A 19,006-nucleotide genomic window follows, 5' to 3' on the forward strand; every position below is an offset into this window, starting at 1 on the left:
ATAGTATATATATAATAATAACAGGTGTACGAGTGAGTGTAAATACAAGAATAGAATATAAATGGAATCACGTAATTCGTTAAAATTTCCCCCTTATGGTGGACCATATGCCGGATGCTAATGTATGCATCCCCTTTCTATCAATACGGTTTAATTTTCTGGCAGTCTTTGCGTTGGTTCTAGTACGTTGTCCCCTTACAGGAAGATGCAAGGCATGTCTCATTCCTTCGTAGCACCCTATTCTTTTCTTTAGTGCTATATTCTCCCTAACGATTGCTCTGGCATCACCTTCTATAGTCATGGTCGACAATTCACTGGTTATATTGAGTACTTGAGCTTCTGATAGTTGATGCATCCTCATTGTTGGGTAGAACCCCAATTTCGCACATACTTCTTGGGATGTTTTTTTCCCTATTCCGTAAAATTTGGATGCTAGTGCAATATTAACTATCTCTTTACCCTTAAATGCCTTCCCTAAGATATGCACGACCATTCTGTTGGTGCTGTTGACAGAATTATATGTAACTTTTGCTGGACTGTTTGTTGCAGCTGATTCAATTGCTAGTTAGTTCGTTATTTAAACGGGAGAATCCGATGTTTGCAATTTCAGAAATCAAAAACGGAGCGTCCGGGTTAATATGAACCGAACTATTTAATAGTAATGATAATAGTAGTAGTAGTAGTGATATGTAGTTGTAATAGATCAAATAGAAGATGCAGATGTAGTGGATGTCCTTAGAGTCTCTTGAAGCATCCTTGTTAATTGCTCGACGTCTAAACGTTGAATGAATAAATTTCTTAATAGGCCGCCCATAGTTATAAAACTTGCCATTCCCACGGGTACGACGCAAAATACAATAATGTTATACAGATCGATAGTTCTTTTCGATTTGAATTGAAAACTCTTTTCCATTCTCTTATTCCTATGTTCCTCCGATTGCTTGCGCTTTTTCACTCTCCTTCTACGTACGATTGTATCAATATCTGAATCGCTTGATGAGGAAGATGATGAAACACTTGTTGTATCTTCGGTTTCTCTAAAGGATTTCAAATCAGAAGTCAAATAGTTTTGCCAAATATAAGCCACTGTTAGTATGCAACTGATTAAGATCCATGTATGTAGGAAATAATCATGTTCGGGTGATAATGATGTGAGTAATAGCAATTCCACTGTAATGAGTACCAAGGACATGGAAAACATTCTCATTATTGCCGCGACGGTGGAATATTTGACTATCCATCTGATCATCAATGAATCTAATATTACGTAGGTGAGATATAATGATACGAGACACCAAAGGGCGCACAGGAAATGTTCTGATGCTCTTGCTGTAATCAACTCGTTCAACAGGGCGAGACTATTGATCTGTTGATTCGTTATAATGCTCTCACTAGGAGTAGAAATTGGGGTAGATACAGCGGATACTATTGCTGCTGCTGCTATTGTTGTTGTAGTTGTAGTTGCTGTAGTCATATTGTTATCGACCATATAATTTTGCCATAGAGACATTAGTGCATCCTTTAAGGATTGTGGATCATAAGTGGCCAATTTAGTTTGAAAGGAAATTTCCCATGTTTTCTTTAATGATGTGAATATATAAATTATTGGTGGTAACAGCGAAACGTCTCTACATATTGCCATGAGCAGATGTTGTTTTGCAGTCAGATGATTTAATGATAATGTCTTTATTGACTTATACGCCGTCGTGAGAGGCTCCACTCTTCTATTCATAGTGTTTGAGTTTGATGGCATCCTGCCTTCCCCGTATGCGAGTATCTATAGTGATGGTTGCAGACTCCAATGACAGGAGGCAACCAAAATCCAAGCTGTTGTTGTTGCTACCTTATCATCTATCCAGCCATCCATCACTGAACAAAAAAGTCGAGTGGTTGTTAAATTGAACAAGTGACAGCACCAGGGTAACGGTAGCGCTGAAAGTCAATCCAGCATAATACAACACAGGGAGGGAGAAATAGTAAGTGAGTATTCTACTGGGGCATAGTTACTATACAGTATACACATAATTTTGTTTTTTGTTGAAATTCTCTATATGTTTTCCAAGGAGGCAGCGATTTCGTCCAATTCCTTTTGAGCGTCATTATATTTGGTGGCCAACTCTTCATTTCTTCTTTCCCAATCATCCTTTTCTTCCTCAATGGCCTTGAGTTTTCTTTCCAATTCCTCCGCTTTCAATTCAGCATTATTCAAACTTTCTTTAGTCTCTTGCAATTTGGTATTACTTTCCTCTAATTCCTCCTCCAATTGGTCAATCTTCTTGGTGAAGTTTTCATTATTAGATTTCAAATTGGAATCCTCTTCATTCAAACGTTTACATTCTTCCAATTCAGATTCCAATTTTTCCACTTCATCTTCCAATTGTTGATTCTTCACAGTCAATGATTTCACTTGATTTTCCAAATCCAACTTATCTTGTTCCATATGCTTACCACCATCCACATCATCTTCCAATTTATCCACTTGGCTTTCCAATTGTTGGTTCTTCACGGTGAGAGCCTTGATCTCATTTTCGTTGTCTGTAGCAGTTTGTTCCAATTGCTTGTTTATCTCTTTCAATTCTTCGTACTTCTCCTGCCAGGACTCAGCCTCAATCTTCAATGCGGATAACTTCTCTCTAATCTTCTCCATTGTGTGTTTACAGTGGTAGAGCAATTGTGCTGAGATTGACAAAGTAACATACATAGTTAAGGAATACGTTTTATGTAAATTTATTTATTTGAAGATCAAACCAGAATTCGGTGATCGTGAAACGCGATATTACCAGGGCTTGTAAGTGTGCCCTAGGGTTTATTAGGGCTGGCAAAGAAAAAAAGAAAATGGCTGTGTCACAAATTAAAACTTCTGTCATTAATGTTAAATATAGAATGAAGAGAACCAACCATCAATTGGAACCAGCGGTTTGGTTTACTTGCTTGCACATCGTTTCCAGTTTGCACAATATATACAATAATTAGTAGACAAGTCACTTTACACATCTCCCTCCTGTTATCGACATGATGCAACGACTGAGAGACACACACACATATGTTGCATCAGTCTATACAATCAATAGACCCTGTAAGTTCACTCCAACACACCATGGGAGAAAGAATGAATTCCACCCCTAAAATTAACAACAACGATAGAGAGTTTGACTTTGAATGGGATCCACTGGAGGAATTCTCCAGATGGTCCTCCTTTTATCAAAGAATACCCTCCAACACAGAACCATCCACGACCAGTAGTGATGCTGACTCGTTCCCCAGAAACATAATGACATTCGATAGTCCGACGTCAAGCACATCAAGCTATATGCTACCACATAAGTGTAAAGTGTCCCCCTTCAGAAGAAAGAAGGAGAAATTGAGATCACAGAATGAAATAAAAGCTATTATGAATTATATCAATTTGAACGATGGTGAAAGGGAAACCAATGCGTTTCCTTCCATGGTTCAATTCTATAAATTTAGAAACCCCTTCATCTTGAATTCCCATGTGGATCCATGCGTACGTGTCCCCAAGAGTGTGATATATCCGAAGAGGAAGATAAATATGGGCATCCCAGTGAGTCAACCAAAGAGGAAGATAAGGAAACAGAAATCAATTACGATAAAGAGGGGGGCGAGTTCCAAGAAGCAAAATATACCGCCCACACCAAAGAGGAATCTAGTTAAGAGATCCAAATCGTGTCCCAGTCGAATTATTAGGCGAAATCGAGCAACGTTGTCTAATAGCGACAAAGAAAGACGTAAGTTGATACGGCTTTGGCGAGAGTACCTCGCATTGGTCATTTGGAGGCGGTTAAACCTCAGACTGTCACTACTGGTAGACCCGGGATACTCCAACTCATCAGCATCCCCTAAGACCCCATCCAAAGCATCGTCCATCTCATCGTCTTCTTCCAACATATACAAGAAGACACCAACACCGGCACAACGTAACGCGCTATCCAGCGCCGGCATTGGAATATTGAAGAAAACCATGGAATATTCCAACTAAGAAAAACATCAGTATAGTTCACTATATATATTTATATTTATATATACGTACGTACGTACCGACAATCATATAATCGCATTAAATTATAGTTCTTGAGTGGCATTTTTGCATGCACGTAATTGAAAATGGTCAGAGATACTAAATTATACGAAACATTAAACGTACCAATAACGGCAACGACACTAGACATTAAAAAGGCATACAAGAAACTTGCATTGAAGTACCATCCCGACAAAAATAACCATTCCGAGGATTCCAAGACGAAATTCCAAGCCGTATGTCAGGCATACGAGATATTAAACGATAAGCAATCGCGTGCCATTTATGATGCCCTTGGTATCACAGATGAAGCACTCATCGAGCAACAAAAGAAACAGCAGCAGCAACAACATCAGCAACAGGGCGGAATGGAATTCCCTCCCATGGGTATGTCCCCCGGGGATCTGTTTGCTCAATTCTTTGATAATAATAATAATGCTGCCAAGCAACCATCACAATCACAGATGCATGCATATCCCAATTTTAAGAGTGAAAGTCATGTCACCAATGGCAAGGCTGATCACCCGCTTCATAGGGGTCCCGATATCAAACATGTGTTGAAATGCACGTTGAGGGAACTGTATAATGGTAAGATGGCGAAATTAGCATTGAATAGAACGAGGTTATGTTTGCCTTGTAATGGATTTGGTGGATTACAAAGAACTACGTGTGAATCCTGTCAGGGGGATGGGTTCCAGACGCAAACTAGGAGGATGGGCCCCATGGTACAGACTTGGACACAAACGTGTGCTAGTTGTGATGGGGCCGGATGTTTTATTAAACCGAACGACGTATGTCCTCATTGCCATGGGGAGGGGTTTATTAGAGAAAGAAAAATATTCCATGTGGAGGTGAAGCCAGGGTTCCAAGATGGTAAGGATGTTATCATGCAAGGTGAAGCAGATGAGATCATGTTGAATAATCTGGTTAAGGAGAAAGTGATCCCAGGGGACGTTGTCATTACAATTAAACAATCGCGAGACGAGAATAATTGCTTCCAAATGATCAATAATAAGGATTTACTCATGAATGGATGCCCCGTGGACCTTGTCACGAGCCTGTGCGGTGGAGAAGTATATATTGATAATCATCCCAGTGGGAAACTGATCAAATTAGATATAATCCCCGGAGAAATACTGAAACCGAATTGTTTTAAGATTATAGAGGGTTTAGGTATGCCCTATCTGGAGGATGGTAAGGATGACACAATGCTCCGGAGGGGTGACTTGTATATACAATTTAAAATACAATACCCTGAACAATTAGAGAATGAAACGATGACTCAATTGAAGGCACAGTTAAATAAGGACAAATATGTCAAGGAAGATCTCCGAAGGGAGAAAGAAGCCATTGACCAACGGTTAGACGATTGCGTCGAGGTAGAAGAATGCGTGCTAAGCAGCTTTATTGCGCCAGACGCAGAGACACTAAGGAAATACAAGGCGGATTATAGGAGGCGACGCAATGCGATGCAAGAGGATGAGGACGGCAGTCCCAATAAGAAACGCAAGTGCTTCCCTGAAGAAGCCTACCACGACGAGGACAATCAGGAGGATTGTATAATTACTTAATTACCAGACAATACTAATAGTGTATTTTGTTTAGTTTAGCGAACCCTAACGTGACCGTTACCCAGCCCAGGGCTTGTTAGGGCTAGAACGCGCAAAAAGTGCCTGACCTAACCCGAAAATCGGCAAACACAAATAATGATTGATTGATGTCAAATTTTTTCAGATTGCAAGATCATTCAATTTAGTCACTAATGCCAAACAAAAACTGACATATTATCAAGAACCACAAGCAGTCTGTGCAATCTTCTCGCCCGCCTCCCAGCTGCAAATAACCGTTTTGCCCCTCCTCCCAGTACTCCGGCTACTAGTACTGTTCACACCTGTATCCATCCCGCTGCAATCGTAGTGCCAAGACCACATTGCCATCTCCTCTTGACTGATATAGATTACCTATATTTTGTTCAACGGTCTGTTCACGTAAATGTTTCATTAACCAACGCACATTCAAACCAAAACAAGACAAAACAAGACAAACCTAATGCCCCAATCCGAAAACCTTAAGAGTCGCATAACCGAGATGAACGATTTCATACCGAGACAAATAAATAATAATAACGAACATAAATTCCTGAAAGTGACACCCAATTTATTCACTCCAGAAAGATTGCACCTATTCGATTCAACAGATTTATACACTTCTTTGATTAATTGCACCAAATATATCGAGCAAGGTGAAAGGCTTAATAATCTAAGCTGGAGAATACTTAATAAAGCGCTATTGAAAGATCATAACATAAATAAATCCAAGAAGAGGGACGGTGTTAAAAATATTTATTATGTGCTGAACCCAGTTTCTAAGCAACAACAACAGCAACAACAACGACCTAAATCTTCACAACAGGGACCACAACCATCACAGAAAGGATCCACTAATAATAACAATAATAAAAGCTTATTTAACGAAAATCGACATATAACATCTACAACTTTAACGACGGTATTATCGAATGACCCAACAATTGTAAAGAATAAATCCATTACTAAAAATAACAAATCTTCCAGTGGATTATTTACTAATTCTAAGAATATTCCTCCAACAGAAACCATTATAAAGAAGGAAGAACCACAAAATATTGTAAAGGGGTTTGATACAAGCACAATAATTACAAAGAAATCGACAGTTAGTGTAAACTCACTTAAGTCACCACCAACAACGAAAAACTCAAATGATGATAAAAAATCAAAGATACAAACGAGCAATTCCAGTTCGCATAGCAGAGCTTCATCAACGTCAAGTAATAACACAACAATCAATAATAAATCGCATCCATTGAGTTCGTTATTCAATAAACCCAGATCTACTGATACTAATAATAACCTTTCTCGGAGTTCCAATATAATGAATGCATCAACCATTTTTACTAATAATAATGCCAATAATAAGGGTGAAAATAAAATTTTCTTTAGTAGTGAAGATGAAGAAGAATCGGATTGGGATAGTGTTTCTGATGATTCTGAACTTTATGCCGATGACGATTATGATAACTTTAATGAAGAAGAAGAAGATCAATATTATAGAAAGCAATGGGATAAATTAATTTTTGCCAAAAATAATCCTCAACAACAACAGCAACAACAAAGACCAAATTCAAACCAATCATCAGTATCATCTAACGCATCTCATGGCGAACAAATACGGAAAAGTTTATTGAGTGGATTATTCCTAAACGAATCCTTAAATAGTAATGGTAACACACCAACGAGTAAAAATTCCACAAAGAATACAACTCGATCGTTATCGTCATCACCGGCTCCACCTCAATCACGGTCTACTCCGAAGCCTCAGCCCTTCCCATCTACAACAACAACAAAAGCAGTCGATAAGACAAATTCAAATGGAGCTGTATCACAAGCCGCCACGCTGGAGACAAGTAATATAACGGCGCTTGGATCTGTTACACCACCACAGGGAGATTCGATGACTGCAATAATGCAAGGGGTTAAAGCAAGATCACAACGTAGTAGTAGTTTCAGCAGTATTGTTTCCGAATCTACAGGGGAAAGATATTTACACGAATCAAATGCTCCCTTGACGGCTCAAACAATATTACCAACAGCATTATCTACACACATGTTCTTACCCAATAATATTCATCAACAACGTATTGTAGCCACAAGAGATAGAGAAAGGATAAAACAAAGAAGAGAAGCATTGGGTATATCGAGTAGAAGAGAATCCATGGATATTCCTAGTAAGAATAGAAATGCTGGATTTCTTAAGACTCGAATGGAAATATCTGAAGAGGAAAAATTTGCCAAGACTATTAATCGACGGAGAGCCGCACATACCACAACCAATAACAATAATAATAATAATAGCAATAACGTGAAGAGCGATGATCACTAATGCTAATATATACATTTTTATATCTACTTATTTATTAATCAATTATCTATTGACTCAGTGACACTAACGTTAGATACTGTTCATTTTTCGTTTTCCACGATGTTCGATTTCTTGGAAAATTTTAAAAAATGAGAAATCTGAAAATTTTAGGAAAAAGATGCGATGAGCTTACTTCAATCATTGAAATAAGTTATTTAGTAACGAACTCTTCTTACCTGTAAATAACAAAGGCATATAGATAAACCACCAAAGAATGTTAAGAAAGCAAGCTCGTGAAAGAAGAGAATACCTTTACCGTAAAGCTCAAGAACTACAAGAATCTCAGCTGCATCAAAAGAGGCAAATAATCAAACAAGCTTTAGCACAGGGGAAACCTCTACCGAAGGAACTAGCTGAAGATGAGGAACTTCAGAAGGACTTCCGCTACGATCAATCCCGTAACGAAGATGAAATACAGATCGATGACGAATATGCCACGACTTCAGGTTTAGTGGAGCCCAGGATCATAGTTACCACTTCTAGAGACCCAAGTACGAGATTATCGCAGTTCGCTAAGGAAATCAAACTGTTGTTTCCTCAAGCAGTAAGATTGAATAGAGGTAATTATGTGATGCCTAACTTGGTTAGTGCGTGTATTAAATCAGGAACGTCCGATTTGGTGGTATTACATGAACATAGAGGTGTCCCCACTTCATTAACGATTTCACATTTCCCTCATGGACCCACTGCGTATTTCAGTTTGCATAATGTTGTGTTGAGACATGATATCTTGAATAGTGGGAATCAAAGTGAGGTTAATCCACATTTAATATTTGATAATTTTACTACTGAATTGGGGCAAAGAGTGGTGACGATATTACAACATTTGTTCTCTCCAGGGCCTAAGAAGGATGCTGCTAGAGTAATTACATTTGCTAATAGAGGAGATTTCATAAGTGTGAGACAGCATGTATATGTGAAGACTAGAGATGGTGTTGAATTAGCTGAAGTAGGGCCCAGGTTTGAAATGAGATTATTTGAATTAAGGTTAGGTACTTTGGAGAATAAAGATGCAGATGTGGAATGGCAATTGAGAAGGTTTGTAAGAACTGCAAGTAGAAAGGATTATTTGTGATTGGTGTAAACATACATATATATATATATATATACCCATAGATAGAAATATTGAACAAGAATTACTTCATCATTAAACCAAGATACAAATTAGTGGGGAACTCAACATAAAAATTAATGATATTGAAGATTTAGATATCAACAATTAGAATGAACCAACTTGCCATTAAAAAGAATCTTAAATATTTTATTTTTTTGGGTTGTATAAACTAATTTATAGTATATAATAATAGGGATGAACGCATATAAGTCAACGGGAGAGAAAATAATGTCATAATTATAAATGTCATATAATCATTTTTTGGAAGAGTTAGAGGTCACATTAGTATTATCAGTGGAGTGTGTGTTTGCTTTGCTATTTGTCTTAATTTTATTTCTTAATAAAACAGATAACTTACCCTTTTGCAGAGGTGATGAAGGGATATCATCATTAAAAAGAACATTTGAATTAGAATACGTCCTTCTCTTATTTGAGAAAAATGGAGATGGTGAAACAGATATTGGGGTTGTCGTCGAAACAGGAGATGTTACCATCATTGGACTACTTATAGTGTGATTGCTACTGCTATTAAAGCATGACAATAAAGGAGAATTAGTTCCAATGTTTCCTGTATTGGAATACGATCTTGCTTTCAATAATGGAGAAGGTGATGTTGTTATCCTTAGATGGTTAGGTTCTCTCAAGAGATTATGATGTTGGTAGGATTGATATGGAATTGATGCTGTGGGCTCTTCAATTTCATCCTCCTCATCCGAAGAATAATCATCACTACCACTGGACTCTATATGGAAATTTGTATTTGCTTTTGATTTTGGCTTTTGCTTTGATTCTTGAGAATGGGAACTATCTGTACTTAAGTTTCTCTTATTCTTGTTACCAATACTTGATATTCTTGAATGAGGTGATTTGGAAAGAATTGAATTAGAATATTTTCTGTAATGAATATGTTGAGGTGAAAGTAAAGAATCTGAAGTGGCCGACGAGGGAAGATTTTTTCTGTTAAATGGATCCAAGAATGTAGTATTGTTTTGTGATTGTGATGGAGAAGCTGGAATAATGGATGATCTTGGGAGTGACGATGTGGATGCGGCAGATGAAGGTCTATGAACGTTTGGGATAGAATTTGAAGTTGGCAATGCTGTCTTTTCATGAGACAGTAAATCGGCGTATGAGTAAAATCTAAGCACTCGTGAATGTGAATCTGTCGTAACATTCAAATTTGCGTTAGACCTAGAATCTGAATCTGAAATTGGTTCAAAATTCATGTCGGTTTCATCTGTGATCGTTTTCTGAGAAGAGTTTGAGCCAGATCCAGATCCAGATGAGGAAGAGTTGGCTTCAGATAAAGATATGGACGAAGTAGAGTAGCTTTTTGAGCCTCCCAATGCTAGATTCAATCCTAATGTGGAAGGTCTTCTAGAATAGACCAAGTCTACATCATTTATCCCTGTATTCTCGTCCGTGATAATGGAGCAACTTGCATCAAGAGCAGGGGCAACGAAGTTTTCCAAAGTATGATGTCTATGGTGATGATACCGTTGTGAGGCTGGTGATGGAGAGAGAATGAAATCCGAGGGAGATAAAGGTGATGATGGATCTATGGAACGACTGCGAAACAACTGTGATTGTGACGAACTAGAAGAGTTAGATCTGGAAGTCTTCCTGTTCCTACTATTGTTTATCATGACTGGTTGTGGGAACGATCCACGAGTGTGTTGCTTCTTCATATAGACACTAGAATTACTCCGTTCCTTAAAAAGAGGTACTGTGACGGAGGATACCGTGGTGGATGTAGTATTTCCGCTGGCATTTGAGAAGGTGTACTGTTCCTGCACATCCCTCTCGAAGATCAGGGACGTCTCGCTTATCGTTGGCGATGGTGGTGGGAACTGTGTTCCTTCAGTCAGAGGGTCCATTTTGGTCAGGTTATTATGTGTAGTTGTAGCTGGAGTTGCTGGAGGATCTGAATATAGTTTCAACTGTGTAAAAGTGCCTCGAAAAGGTGTCCATGTAATCTAATCCACTTTAATCGTTTTGACGTGCTGCTAATTTGCGTGGATAAGCCCAAAGACCCCACTTCTCGGGAACGGAACGGCTCGGCCCGAAATTCCGCGGAGTTTACGTAATCCTTTTGTTTTTTTCGCGCTGTCTATTATGATTACGTAAAAAGCGCGCTTTTTCTTTGTTTTTACGCGTCTGACTTTTTTTGAACGCGTTAGCAATATAGTTTTTAAACTAAAATTATATTTCAGAAGCTACTCTTGCAGTTACAAAAGCTCTAAACAAGCAAATAAGTAGCCAATTTATTCTCTATAAGATGCTCCCTCCCACAGTGACAGACTCCATTGGGTCCCTGCATACGAAAACACATTTTTCACCTGTGCCGCTATCAGTGCTGAAGGGCGACTCTCCGGTAATTTTGGGTGTCGATGAAGCAGGAAGAGGTCCTGTACTGGGACCCATGGTGTACGGTATCAGCTACTGCACAAGTCAGTACCAAGATGAAGTGTTGATCCCACACTACGACTTCGACGACTCGAAGAAACTAACAGATGCGGTTCGTAGAGACTTGTTCCATAAGATGTACGAGACAAGAGACATTGAAGATGTTGGGTATGCCACTACAGTCATTACACCAACGGACATCTCTAGTGGGATGCTGAGGTTTCCGCCCTCAAAGAATTACAATTTGAACCAGCAGGCTCATGATGTGACCATGGATTTAATTAAAGGTGTCCTAGATAGAGGTGTTCAATTGAGTCACGTTTACGTGGACACTGTGGGTCCACCAGCTAGCTATCAGAAAAAATTGGAGGATAGGTTCCCCGAGGTGGGTGCATTCACGGTGGCTAAGAAGGCCGATTCGTTGTATTGCGTGGTTAGTGTCGCTAGTGTTGTGGCTAAAGTAACAAGAGATATACTAGTGGAATCATTAAAACGATCTGATGATGAAATAATAGGGTCAGGGTACCCATCGGACCCCAAGACCGTTAAATGGTTAAGGGAAACGCAAACTCCATTGTTTGGGTGGCCCATAGAAATGGTCAGGTTCTCCTGGCAGACTTGTCAGACGTTGATGAAGGACGGTAATAATGGATCGATACCAATCGAGTGGGAGGAAGATTTTATAAATTCCAAGAAAAATATGGCCCAACAATGGACCCTCGATGACCAGAATTCGAAGAAGGTGATCACCCTAGACAGTTGGTTCATATAGTATATACCTAATATATATTGTGTCGTTGTTCTTTCCTGTAAGGCTTATATCGGCGTCAGTCGCCTCATCGATAATATAGTGCTATGTTTTTCAAATGGGAGGTAACGAACGTTAAAAGGAGAAAACAGGCAGACCCTTTCCTGCGAGACAACAATCCAAACAAAAACAACGACTCGAACTGAAAGAAGATGTCTGCCCTCCTAAGAGCCATTCCAAGATTTTCGAGCACCTCCCTAAGATCTCAACTACGCACGCAATTAAGATTGCAATTGACCGCTTCATATGCCTCGTATCCCGCACATACCATAATAGGTATGCCATCCCTATCTCCCACTATGACACATGGTAACTTGGTTGCATGGTCCAAGCAGGTGGGAGATCAATTGGCTCCAGGGGACGTCCTTGCGGAACTGGAAACTGATAAGGCTCAAATGGATTTCGAATTCCAAGATGATGGATATTTAGCCAAGATCTTGGTCCCCGAGGGAACCAAAGATGTTCCAATTAATAAACCAATCGCAGTTTACGTGGAGGATGCAGACGATGTGGCCGCCTTTAAAGATTTTAAAATTGAAGATTCAGCAGATGCAGCAGCTACTACTACTACTACGGAAGTGAAAGAGGAAAAGCCACAACAACCTGAAAAGATTAACGCTCAACAGCAACCAACTCAAAAATCAAAAGAACAGAAATCATCGCCAGTCACTCAAGAAGATACTACTGGAAGAATTATTGCTTCACCTTTGGCAAAGAAAATAGCTTTGGAGAATGGTGTAGCTTTAAAGGGTTTCAAGGGTTCTGGTCCACATGGAAGAATTGTTAAAGATGACGTTCTAAAGTTAGTGGAACAACAAAAGAAAGCTGCAACCGCCACAGCAGCTTCACCAAAGGGACCTTCCTCAACTTCGGGTACTGGTATTTCCTCGTATGAAGATGTTGAAATTTCCAATATGAGAAAAATTATTGGTGATCGTTTGCTACAATCTACGCAGGGTATCCCATCTTACATTATTTCTTCTGATATTTCAGTATCGAAACTACTAAAATTAAGAAAATCTTTGAATTCAACAGCCAAGGACAAATATAAGTTATCCATAAATGATATCTTAATTAAAGCTGTCACTGTTGCCGCCAAGAGAGTTCCAGATGCCAATGCCTATTGGAGACCAGATGGACAAGATATTATTAGGAAATTCAAGAATGTGGATGTTTCAGTAGCAGTCGCTACACCAACAGGTTTACTAACCCCAATTGTGAAAAATGCCGACTCTAAGGGTTTAGTGACAATTTCTAATGAAGTGAAGGAATTAGTGAAACGTGCAAAGATAAATAAATTGGCTCCTGAAGAATTTCAAGGTGGTACCATCTGCATATCTAATATGGGTATGAACGATTCTATTTCTATGTTTACCTCGATCATTAATCCACCTCAATCCACTATCCTAGCTATTGGGACCGTTAAAAAAGTTGCTGTAGAAGATGCCGGTGCTGAAAGTGGATTCTGTTTTGACGAACAAATGACAATAACAGGAACATTTGATCATAGAACCATCGACGGTGCAAAAGGTGCAGATTTTATGAAGGAATTGAAGACTGTCATTGAAAATCCTCTGGAATTATTATTGTGATAACCCTTCTATAACAAATTTTCTGCCCTTTCTGAATATTTATGGCCTATCTTCTCATCTATTTATTCTTATGTTTGTTGTAAAAACTACTCTATTAAATCAGCTCTTCCATTGAGTGCATCGTAAATAATATATAAGGAAAACGAACAGCGTTCTTCAATTAGTATTTTCTGTCAGGTTATTTCCAATCGCTATCAACGGAACGACTACCAATGGAGCGAGCGTCCTTTAACGTTAAAATTAAATCAACTCTCAAAGGTTTAATTCAACAAAACATCTGAACTTCCCAGTATACACAGTCTAGAGCCTGGACCTAATCTATCTCTCCCTCTATTTGCACAACTTAATTAATAATGAATTTTCTTCCTTCCTTTATCCTAAGCGATGAATCCAAAGAACGTATCTCCAAGATTTTAGATTTGACTCACAATGTGGCTCACTACGGTTGGATACCATTCGTATTATATCTAGGATGGGCACACACTCCAAACAGACCAAATTTGTTTAATTTGTTGTCTCCATTACCAAGTGTTTAAGCGACTACACCAGAATATGGAAAAGGGAATGAAGAAAGGTTTCATACACTCTAGTTATCAGGTCCCTGAGTCATTTATTATCTGACCATTATCATGTATATATATATATATCTAATCATATAACTAAATATTATTAATATCTAATATTAATGTTATCGGAAGCATCCATACGAATTATTATATACAGTGAAGACTGTAAAGCACTTCTCTACCGATAAGTTTGTGCATTGTGCTAATTCATCACTTTGAAGGGTAACGAACTCTATAAGTCTACGTAAGAACCTACATAATACTCTCATCTGAGAAAAATATGAAAAGATGTTGTTTTTTAAATTTTTATATTGATATGGAAAGTAAAAAGTAATTTGTTAAATAAATAATTTCTCAATTATTTAAAGGACCAATAACTTAGTAACCGAAGGTGGCCAATTGCTTAGCAGCTTCAGATTCAGAAGCAGCAGCAGTAGCAGAGGTAACCTTCTTGTTGAAAGCTCTCTTCTTGGCGTAGTATTCAGCGGATCTGACCTTTCTCTTTTCTTCCAACTTGGAGACAACATCTTCGTATTTCCAACCAACGGAAGAAGACAACTTACCTAAAGTAGTGTACTTTCTACCTGGCTTCAATCTCAAGACTCTCAAAGCGTTTGGAACAACGACTCTCTTCTTCTTGTCGTATGGTGGTGGGACACCTTCAAAGACCTTTAATCTTTCCATGGCAGCCTTACCACGGGCGGTCTTGTGAGAAACCATACCACGGACAGCCTTGTAGAAAATTCTAGATGGGGCTCTGAAATGGAATGGACCACGGGTCTTGTTGAAGATAGTAGCCTTTCTCAAGTAATCGTGGTACTTTAACTTGTTTCTGAAGAATTCACCAGAGATGTTCAAAGCTTCAGCTCTGACAACAACGATCTTTTGACCATTCAATAATTGCTTGGCAACAATGGAGGCTAAACGACCGACTAAATGGCCCTTACCTAGTTAAAATGGATTGAAATTGCAAAAAATTTCATCAACTGTTAGTAAAAAGTTACTTTTATCGTCAATAGAGGATCAGAGAGCTTAATAGTCTGATAATTCATCAAATTTCCAAAAGTATTGTTATATTAGTTAACGTCATGTCTTTATCGCATGATTGGCACTAGGAAGATTTCTTTAGATTCGTAATTTAATTCCTTTCTGTATTCTTTCAACTTCTTAATGCATTAATGATGTAGATATAAGACATGATTTAGGTTCGTGGTGCGTTGGGTGCATCTAGTTTATTCCTCAATAATATATTCACGTTTTTGGATTAACAGTTCTCACTCTAGCTATGATTCTATTCCTTCCTCTTAGTGTATAATGTGTACATACCATCAATAACGAAGACTGGTTCAAACTTGGACATCTTATTTGGTTGGTTACTTGGTTGAAGTGAATCTAGTATCCAGATGCTTAATCAATAATATACCCTGTTAAGAAGACTCTGCTGATTTCAATAGTATGAAAATTCACTATGGCCCAGTCCTGCTCAGAGACCATAGCAACCTCCTACCTAGTGGCCCTTGAAAGTTGGCGAGAAGTCTAGGCGGGATCGTAAGGAAACGTCTGCCCACAGGATCAGGAAATGTGGGCCCCATTCCCCCTAAGGAAGTTTCATGATTCAGCCTAAGTTTCTGGGTTTAGTACGGAATCTCGGCACAGAGCGCTTCGGGTTTCAAATATTTTCAGAAAAAACAAAAATAAATGTACGGATGTACAGGGTATGGGTTTTTAAATGTTAGTCTTGAATTTTCTCAGTATGATTAGTGGAAGAACCATCACCTTGAAGAATCAAAAGGCTTTGAGACCTATAATAGAACCCTTAACTCAATTCTTTAAATTAACAAATATGCATGAGTAAATAATATATGTAGTTATACAAAAAGGGATAAAGGGAACGTCAATGAACCCATGTATATAAAAGAAGCAAAAATAATTATGTGTGTTGGAGAACTGAACAAAATGTATGTGGTGTAAAACAATTCTATCTATAAGTCGTTGACCACACTAATCTTGGCACCATCGGTGTCTAGCATTAATTTTTTTCCATTAGTACCGTCTGCAGGATCCGAATCATCGTGTCTTTTCAATGGGGATGAAGCCATCTCCTTAGATTCACTAGATATATTAGTCTCCGGTTGATTGCTACCATTGTTATTGATGATGGATGCTGTGTTATTAACAGAACTAAATTGTAGAAGATTCCAGACATTGGGCGAGCTTCTATTTCCTTGTGATTTATTGGATGAGGGAGTAAACTTTGGATTATTCTCCAGATTGGTAACGGTTAGTGAGGATACAGGTGCAGCTAATTTCCTATTATTATTAGTGTTTAGGGTGGCAGCGTTACCTGAAATATTCTGGTTTGAATAGTTATTATTAAGAGGGGAGCGATTCTGGAGTCCACTGCCTCTCTCTGGTGTATATGCTTCCATTTGTTTGATATGAAACGCTTTCGTAGGCGAGCGCAGTAAGGAATCATACGTTGGCGAAAGTTGGATGTTAGTTGATGCTCCATTTAGCTGATTTGAGGACGGGTCCGTCTGAGATAAGTTGGTTTGTGGTTGAGCTCCCGTCACTATTGGTGGTAGAGCTTTCTGCTGTGAAATACTATTTTGAATTTTGGAAGCAGCTTTTGTAAATGATACTAGAGCATTATTACTTGCATTCCTACTTAAATGTGCTGGCATAGATGGTGGTTTCATTTGGTTATTGTTCATATCGGTTTGAGGACGCTCCGGTATCAAACCAAGCGGATAGTGTGGAGGAACATCGTTATTCACATTATGTACGTTTATAATTGGCGGCCCATTTCGGCTTGGTTGTTGATTTAATTGATTCACCGGTGTATAAGCTTGTGACTGTTGTGATTGAATCATAAACTGCTGCTGCTGCGGTTCCATTCTTTGCTGCTGTTGTTGTCGTTGGGGGAGAGGCGCTGGAGGTGGTTGATTTAGTTGAGTTTGTTGGCCTACTACTTGGTTTTGTGCAGGATTCGAACTGGGCAAAGAATTGAATTTGGACATATGTAATTGAAGTTGTCTAGCCACTGAAGAGCCTCTTCTTATCTTGCCAATTTTACCAGTATTCCACTTTGTAATAAAATCATTTTGATATTCTGCATTTATTCTCCATTTCATACCCTTACCTGGTTCATTTGGTTTTCTTGGAACCTTTTCAAAGGCTTTATTTAAAGACAAGTTGTGCCTGATTGAGTTTTGCCAACCTGATTTGGCGAATCTATAATATGCATAGTTCGATGAAATGAACTTGTAAATATCAGCTAATAAAATGACACCTTCTGGAGTGGATAGGATTGCCTGAGTAATCATGGTAGCATATGAATGTGGTGGTTTCACAGCTTTATTCTCATCTCGAGAAAGATCGGAGGCGTAGTCTAACGATTGAGGAAATGATGAGGTTAACATGTTTCTTGAATCGGGGAGAGTCCCTCCTGAAGAAGTGTTTGATGACCTTCTTCCGACATCATTAACATTGAACATATCAGATGAATTCATTGGTGTCTGGTGATTGACAAATTGGGTTCCATTGGGATAATTTAAATTTCCACTGCCATACATCTTGAACGCTTTCACCTTTTGTTGTTGTGGCTGGTTTTTCAGTTGTTGTTGTTGTTGTTCTGAGTCATTAATCTCACCACGTTCCAAGCCTTGCTGAGAGCCTTGTTGTTGTTGAAAGTCTTGGAAGTATCTTGACTCTCTAATGACGTCGTGTAGTATTTTATTTTCGTTACCTTTCATTCCGTACGATGTAAATAGTCTTGGAATCAAAGCTTCTAAACATAAGGGAGAAATATAAGGTTGCTGATCTGGTAATATAAACATCATTTGTGTTCCACCAATGTCTAGTACTGTACCAGAAGATAATCTGATGGGCAAAACATTATGACCGGATTGGATTTTCTGAAAATTAACTTTAGCACCATTTCTTCCCAATACATGTAATTCCCAACCACCTTGTTCTCTATTATATTTAATCACTGCATGTTTCCTCGATACCACTTTTGCAGGGCCTAGATCAATGTCTACAGGTTTTTCATTATATTGACTATTGGCCGTAGGTTCTGTGTTTCTTCCAATAGAAACTTCCACTTCTTTCAAATAATAAGTCCAATTAGAACCTGCCAATTTTGCATAGGCTTGAATTTCAGCAGCATCATTCTTAACGTTTGAATACTCCAAGGAAACTGTGGTCGGAGTCTCTGGTGCTTCTAGTGCGGATATTACAGCATTGACGAACTCTTGATGTTCCTTAGCAGTGTATGATCCTGAAGCTTTATTATTATTATTTGACATCACTGGGCATATAAATGGAAAACCGAATCTTAAACCAAAGTATGAGTATAATATTGAGGGATGACTAGGATGTGTATATTATTTATTGACAATGGTAATCAAATCAACGTCTAGTACTTTACCTGGGAAAAACTGCGACTTCAAAAGGGAATAAAAAATTCGCAATCTGGCAAATAGAATCACTGGACGATTCTGTGTATTGATATTATGATGGACC

The 19,006-nt window shown here is 38.5% G+C and overlaps 13 protein-coding genes across 13 annotated transcripts; 7 read left to right on the plus strand and 6 right to left on the minus strand.

Moving 5' to 3' along the window:
- Positions 1-79: 79 nt before the first annotated feature.
- On the minus strand, positions 80-493 carry SWS2 (mitochondrial 37S ribosomal protein uS13m; the record flags this gene model as incomplete). Its single annotated transcript, XM_003677472.1, has 1 exon — positions 80-493. One exon carries the CDS (start codon positions 491-493, stop codon positions 80-82), a length of 414 nt encoding a protein of 137 aa, XP_003677520.1.
- Positions 494-703: 210 nt separating this feature from the next.
- On the minus strand, positions 704-1,753 carry EOS1 (Eos1p; the record flags this gene model as incomplete). Its single annotated transcript, XM_003677473.1, has 1 exon — positions 704-1,753. The coding sequence occupies one exon, from the start codon at positions 1,751-1,753 to the stop codon at positions 704-706; it is 1,050 nt and encodes a 349-aa protein (XP_003677521.1).
- Positions 1,754-2,047: 294 nt separating this feature from the next.
- TPM1 (tropomyosin TPM1) lies at positions 2,048-2,701 on the minus strand (the record flags this gene model as incomplete). The annotated part of the gene is made up of 1 exon (XM_003677474.1): positions 2,048-2,701. The coding sequence occupies one exon, from the start codon at positions 2,699-2,701 to the stop codon at positions 2,048-2,050; it is 654 nt and encodes a 217-aa protein (XP_003677522.1).
- A 342-nt stretch (positions 2,702-3,043) lies between these two features.
- On the plus strand, positions 3,044-3,997 carry NIS1 (Nis1p; the record flags this gene model as incomplete). The annotated part of the gene is made up of 1 exon (XM_003677475.1): positions 3,044-3,997. One exon carries the CDS (start codon positions 3,044-3,046, stop codon positions 3,995-3,997), a length of 954 nt encoding a protein of 317 aa, XP_003677523.1.
- Positions 3,998-4,122: 125 nt separating this feature from the next.
- On the plus strand, positions 4,123-5,607 carry APJ1 (Apj1p; the record flags this gene model as incomplete). Its single annotated transcript, XM_003677476.1, has 1 exon — positions 4,123-5,607. The coding sequence occupies one exon, from the start codon at positions 4,123-4,125 to the stop codon at positions 5,605-5,607; it is 1,485 nt and encodes a 494-aa protein (XP_003677524.1).
- A 478-nt stretch (positions 5,608-6,085) lies between these two features.
- MKS1 (Mks1p) lies at positions 6,086-7,954 on the plus strand (the record flags this gene model as incomplete). The annotated part of the gene is made up of 1 exon (XM_003677477.1): positions 6,086-7,954. One exon carries the CDS (start codon positions 6,086-6,088, stop codon positions 7,952-7,954), a length of 1,869 nt encoding a protein of 622 aa, XP_003677525.1.
- Positions 7,955-8,207: 253 nt separating this feature from the next.
- IMP4 (snoRNA-binding rRNA-processing protein IMP4) lies at positions 8,208-9,068 on the plus strand (the record flags this gene model as incomplete). The annotated part of the gene is made up of 1 exon (XM_003677478.1): positions 8,208-9,068. One exon carries the CDS (start codon positions 8,208-8,210, stop codon positions 9,066-9,068), a length of 861 nt encoding a protein of 286 aa, XP_003677526.1.
- Positions 9,069-9,361: 293 nt separating this feature from the next.
- Positions 9,362-10,984, minus strand: MLF3 (Mlf3p; the record flags this gene model as incomplete). The annotated part of the gene is made up of 1 exon (XM_003677479.1): positions 9,362-10,984. One exon carries the CDS (start codon positions 10,982-10,984, stop codon positions 9,362-9,364), a length of 1,623 nt encoding a protein of 540 aa, XP_003677527.1.
- Positions 10,985-11,385: 401 nt separating this feature from the next.
- Positions 11,386-12,285, plus strand: RNH201 (ribonuclease H2 catalytic subunit RNH201; the record flags this gene model as incomplete). Its single annotated transcript, XM_003677480.1, has 1 exon — positions 11,386-12,285. The coding sequence occupies one exon, from the start codon at positions 11,386-11,388 to the stop codon at positions 12,283-12,285; it is 900 nt and encodes a 299-aa protein (XP_003677528.1).
- A 188-nt stretch (positions 12,286-12,473) lies between these two features.
- Positions 12,474-13,913, plus strand: LAT1 (dihydrolipoyllysine-residue acetyltransferase; the record flags this gene model as incomplete). Its single annotated transcript, XM_003677481.1, has 1 exon — positions 12,474-13,913. One exon carries the CDS (start codon positions 12,474-12,476, stop codon positions 13,911-13,913), a length of 1,440 nt encoding a protein of 479 aa, XP_003677529.1.
- Positions 13,914-14,266: 353 nt separating this feature from the next.
- TOM7 (Tom7p) lies at positions 14,267-14,449 on the plus strand (the record flags this gene model as incomplete). The annotated part of the gene is made up of 1 exon (XM_003677482.1): positions 14,267-14,449. One exon carries the CDS (start codon positions 14,267-14,269, stop codon positions 14,447-14,449), a length of 183 nt encoding a protein of 60 aa, XP_003677530.1.
- Positions 14,450-14,857: 408 nt separating this feature from the next.
- RPL16B (60S ribosomal protein uL13) lies at positions 14,858-15,839 on the minus strand (the record flags this gene model as incomplete). The annotated part of the gene is made up of 2 exons (XM_003677483.1): positions 14,858-15,426; positions 15,806-15,839. The coding sequence occupies 2 exons, from the start codon at positions 15,837-15,839 to the stop codon at positions 14,858-14,860; spliced, it is 603 nt and encodes a 200-aa protein (XP_003677531.1).
- A 622-nt stretch (positions 15,840-16,461) lies between these two features.
- FKH2 (forkhead family transcription factor FKH2) lies at positions 16,462-18,789 on the minus strand (the record flags this gene model as incomplete). Its single annotated transcript, XM_003677484.1, has 1 exon — positions 16,462-18,789. One exon carries the CDS (start codon positions 18,787-18,789, stop codon positions 16,462-16,464), a length of 2,328 nt encoding a protein of 775 aa, XP_003677532.1.
- Between the last annotated feature and the right edge of the window lie 217 nt (positions 18,790-19,006).

This window comes from Naumovozyma castellii, chromosome 7 (genome assembly GCF_000237345.1).
Source record: "Naumovozyma castellii chromosome 7, complete genome".
NCBI lineage: Eukaryota > Fungi > Ascomycota > Saccharomycetes > Saccharomycetales > Saccharomycetaceae > Naumovozyma > Naumovozyma castellii.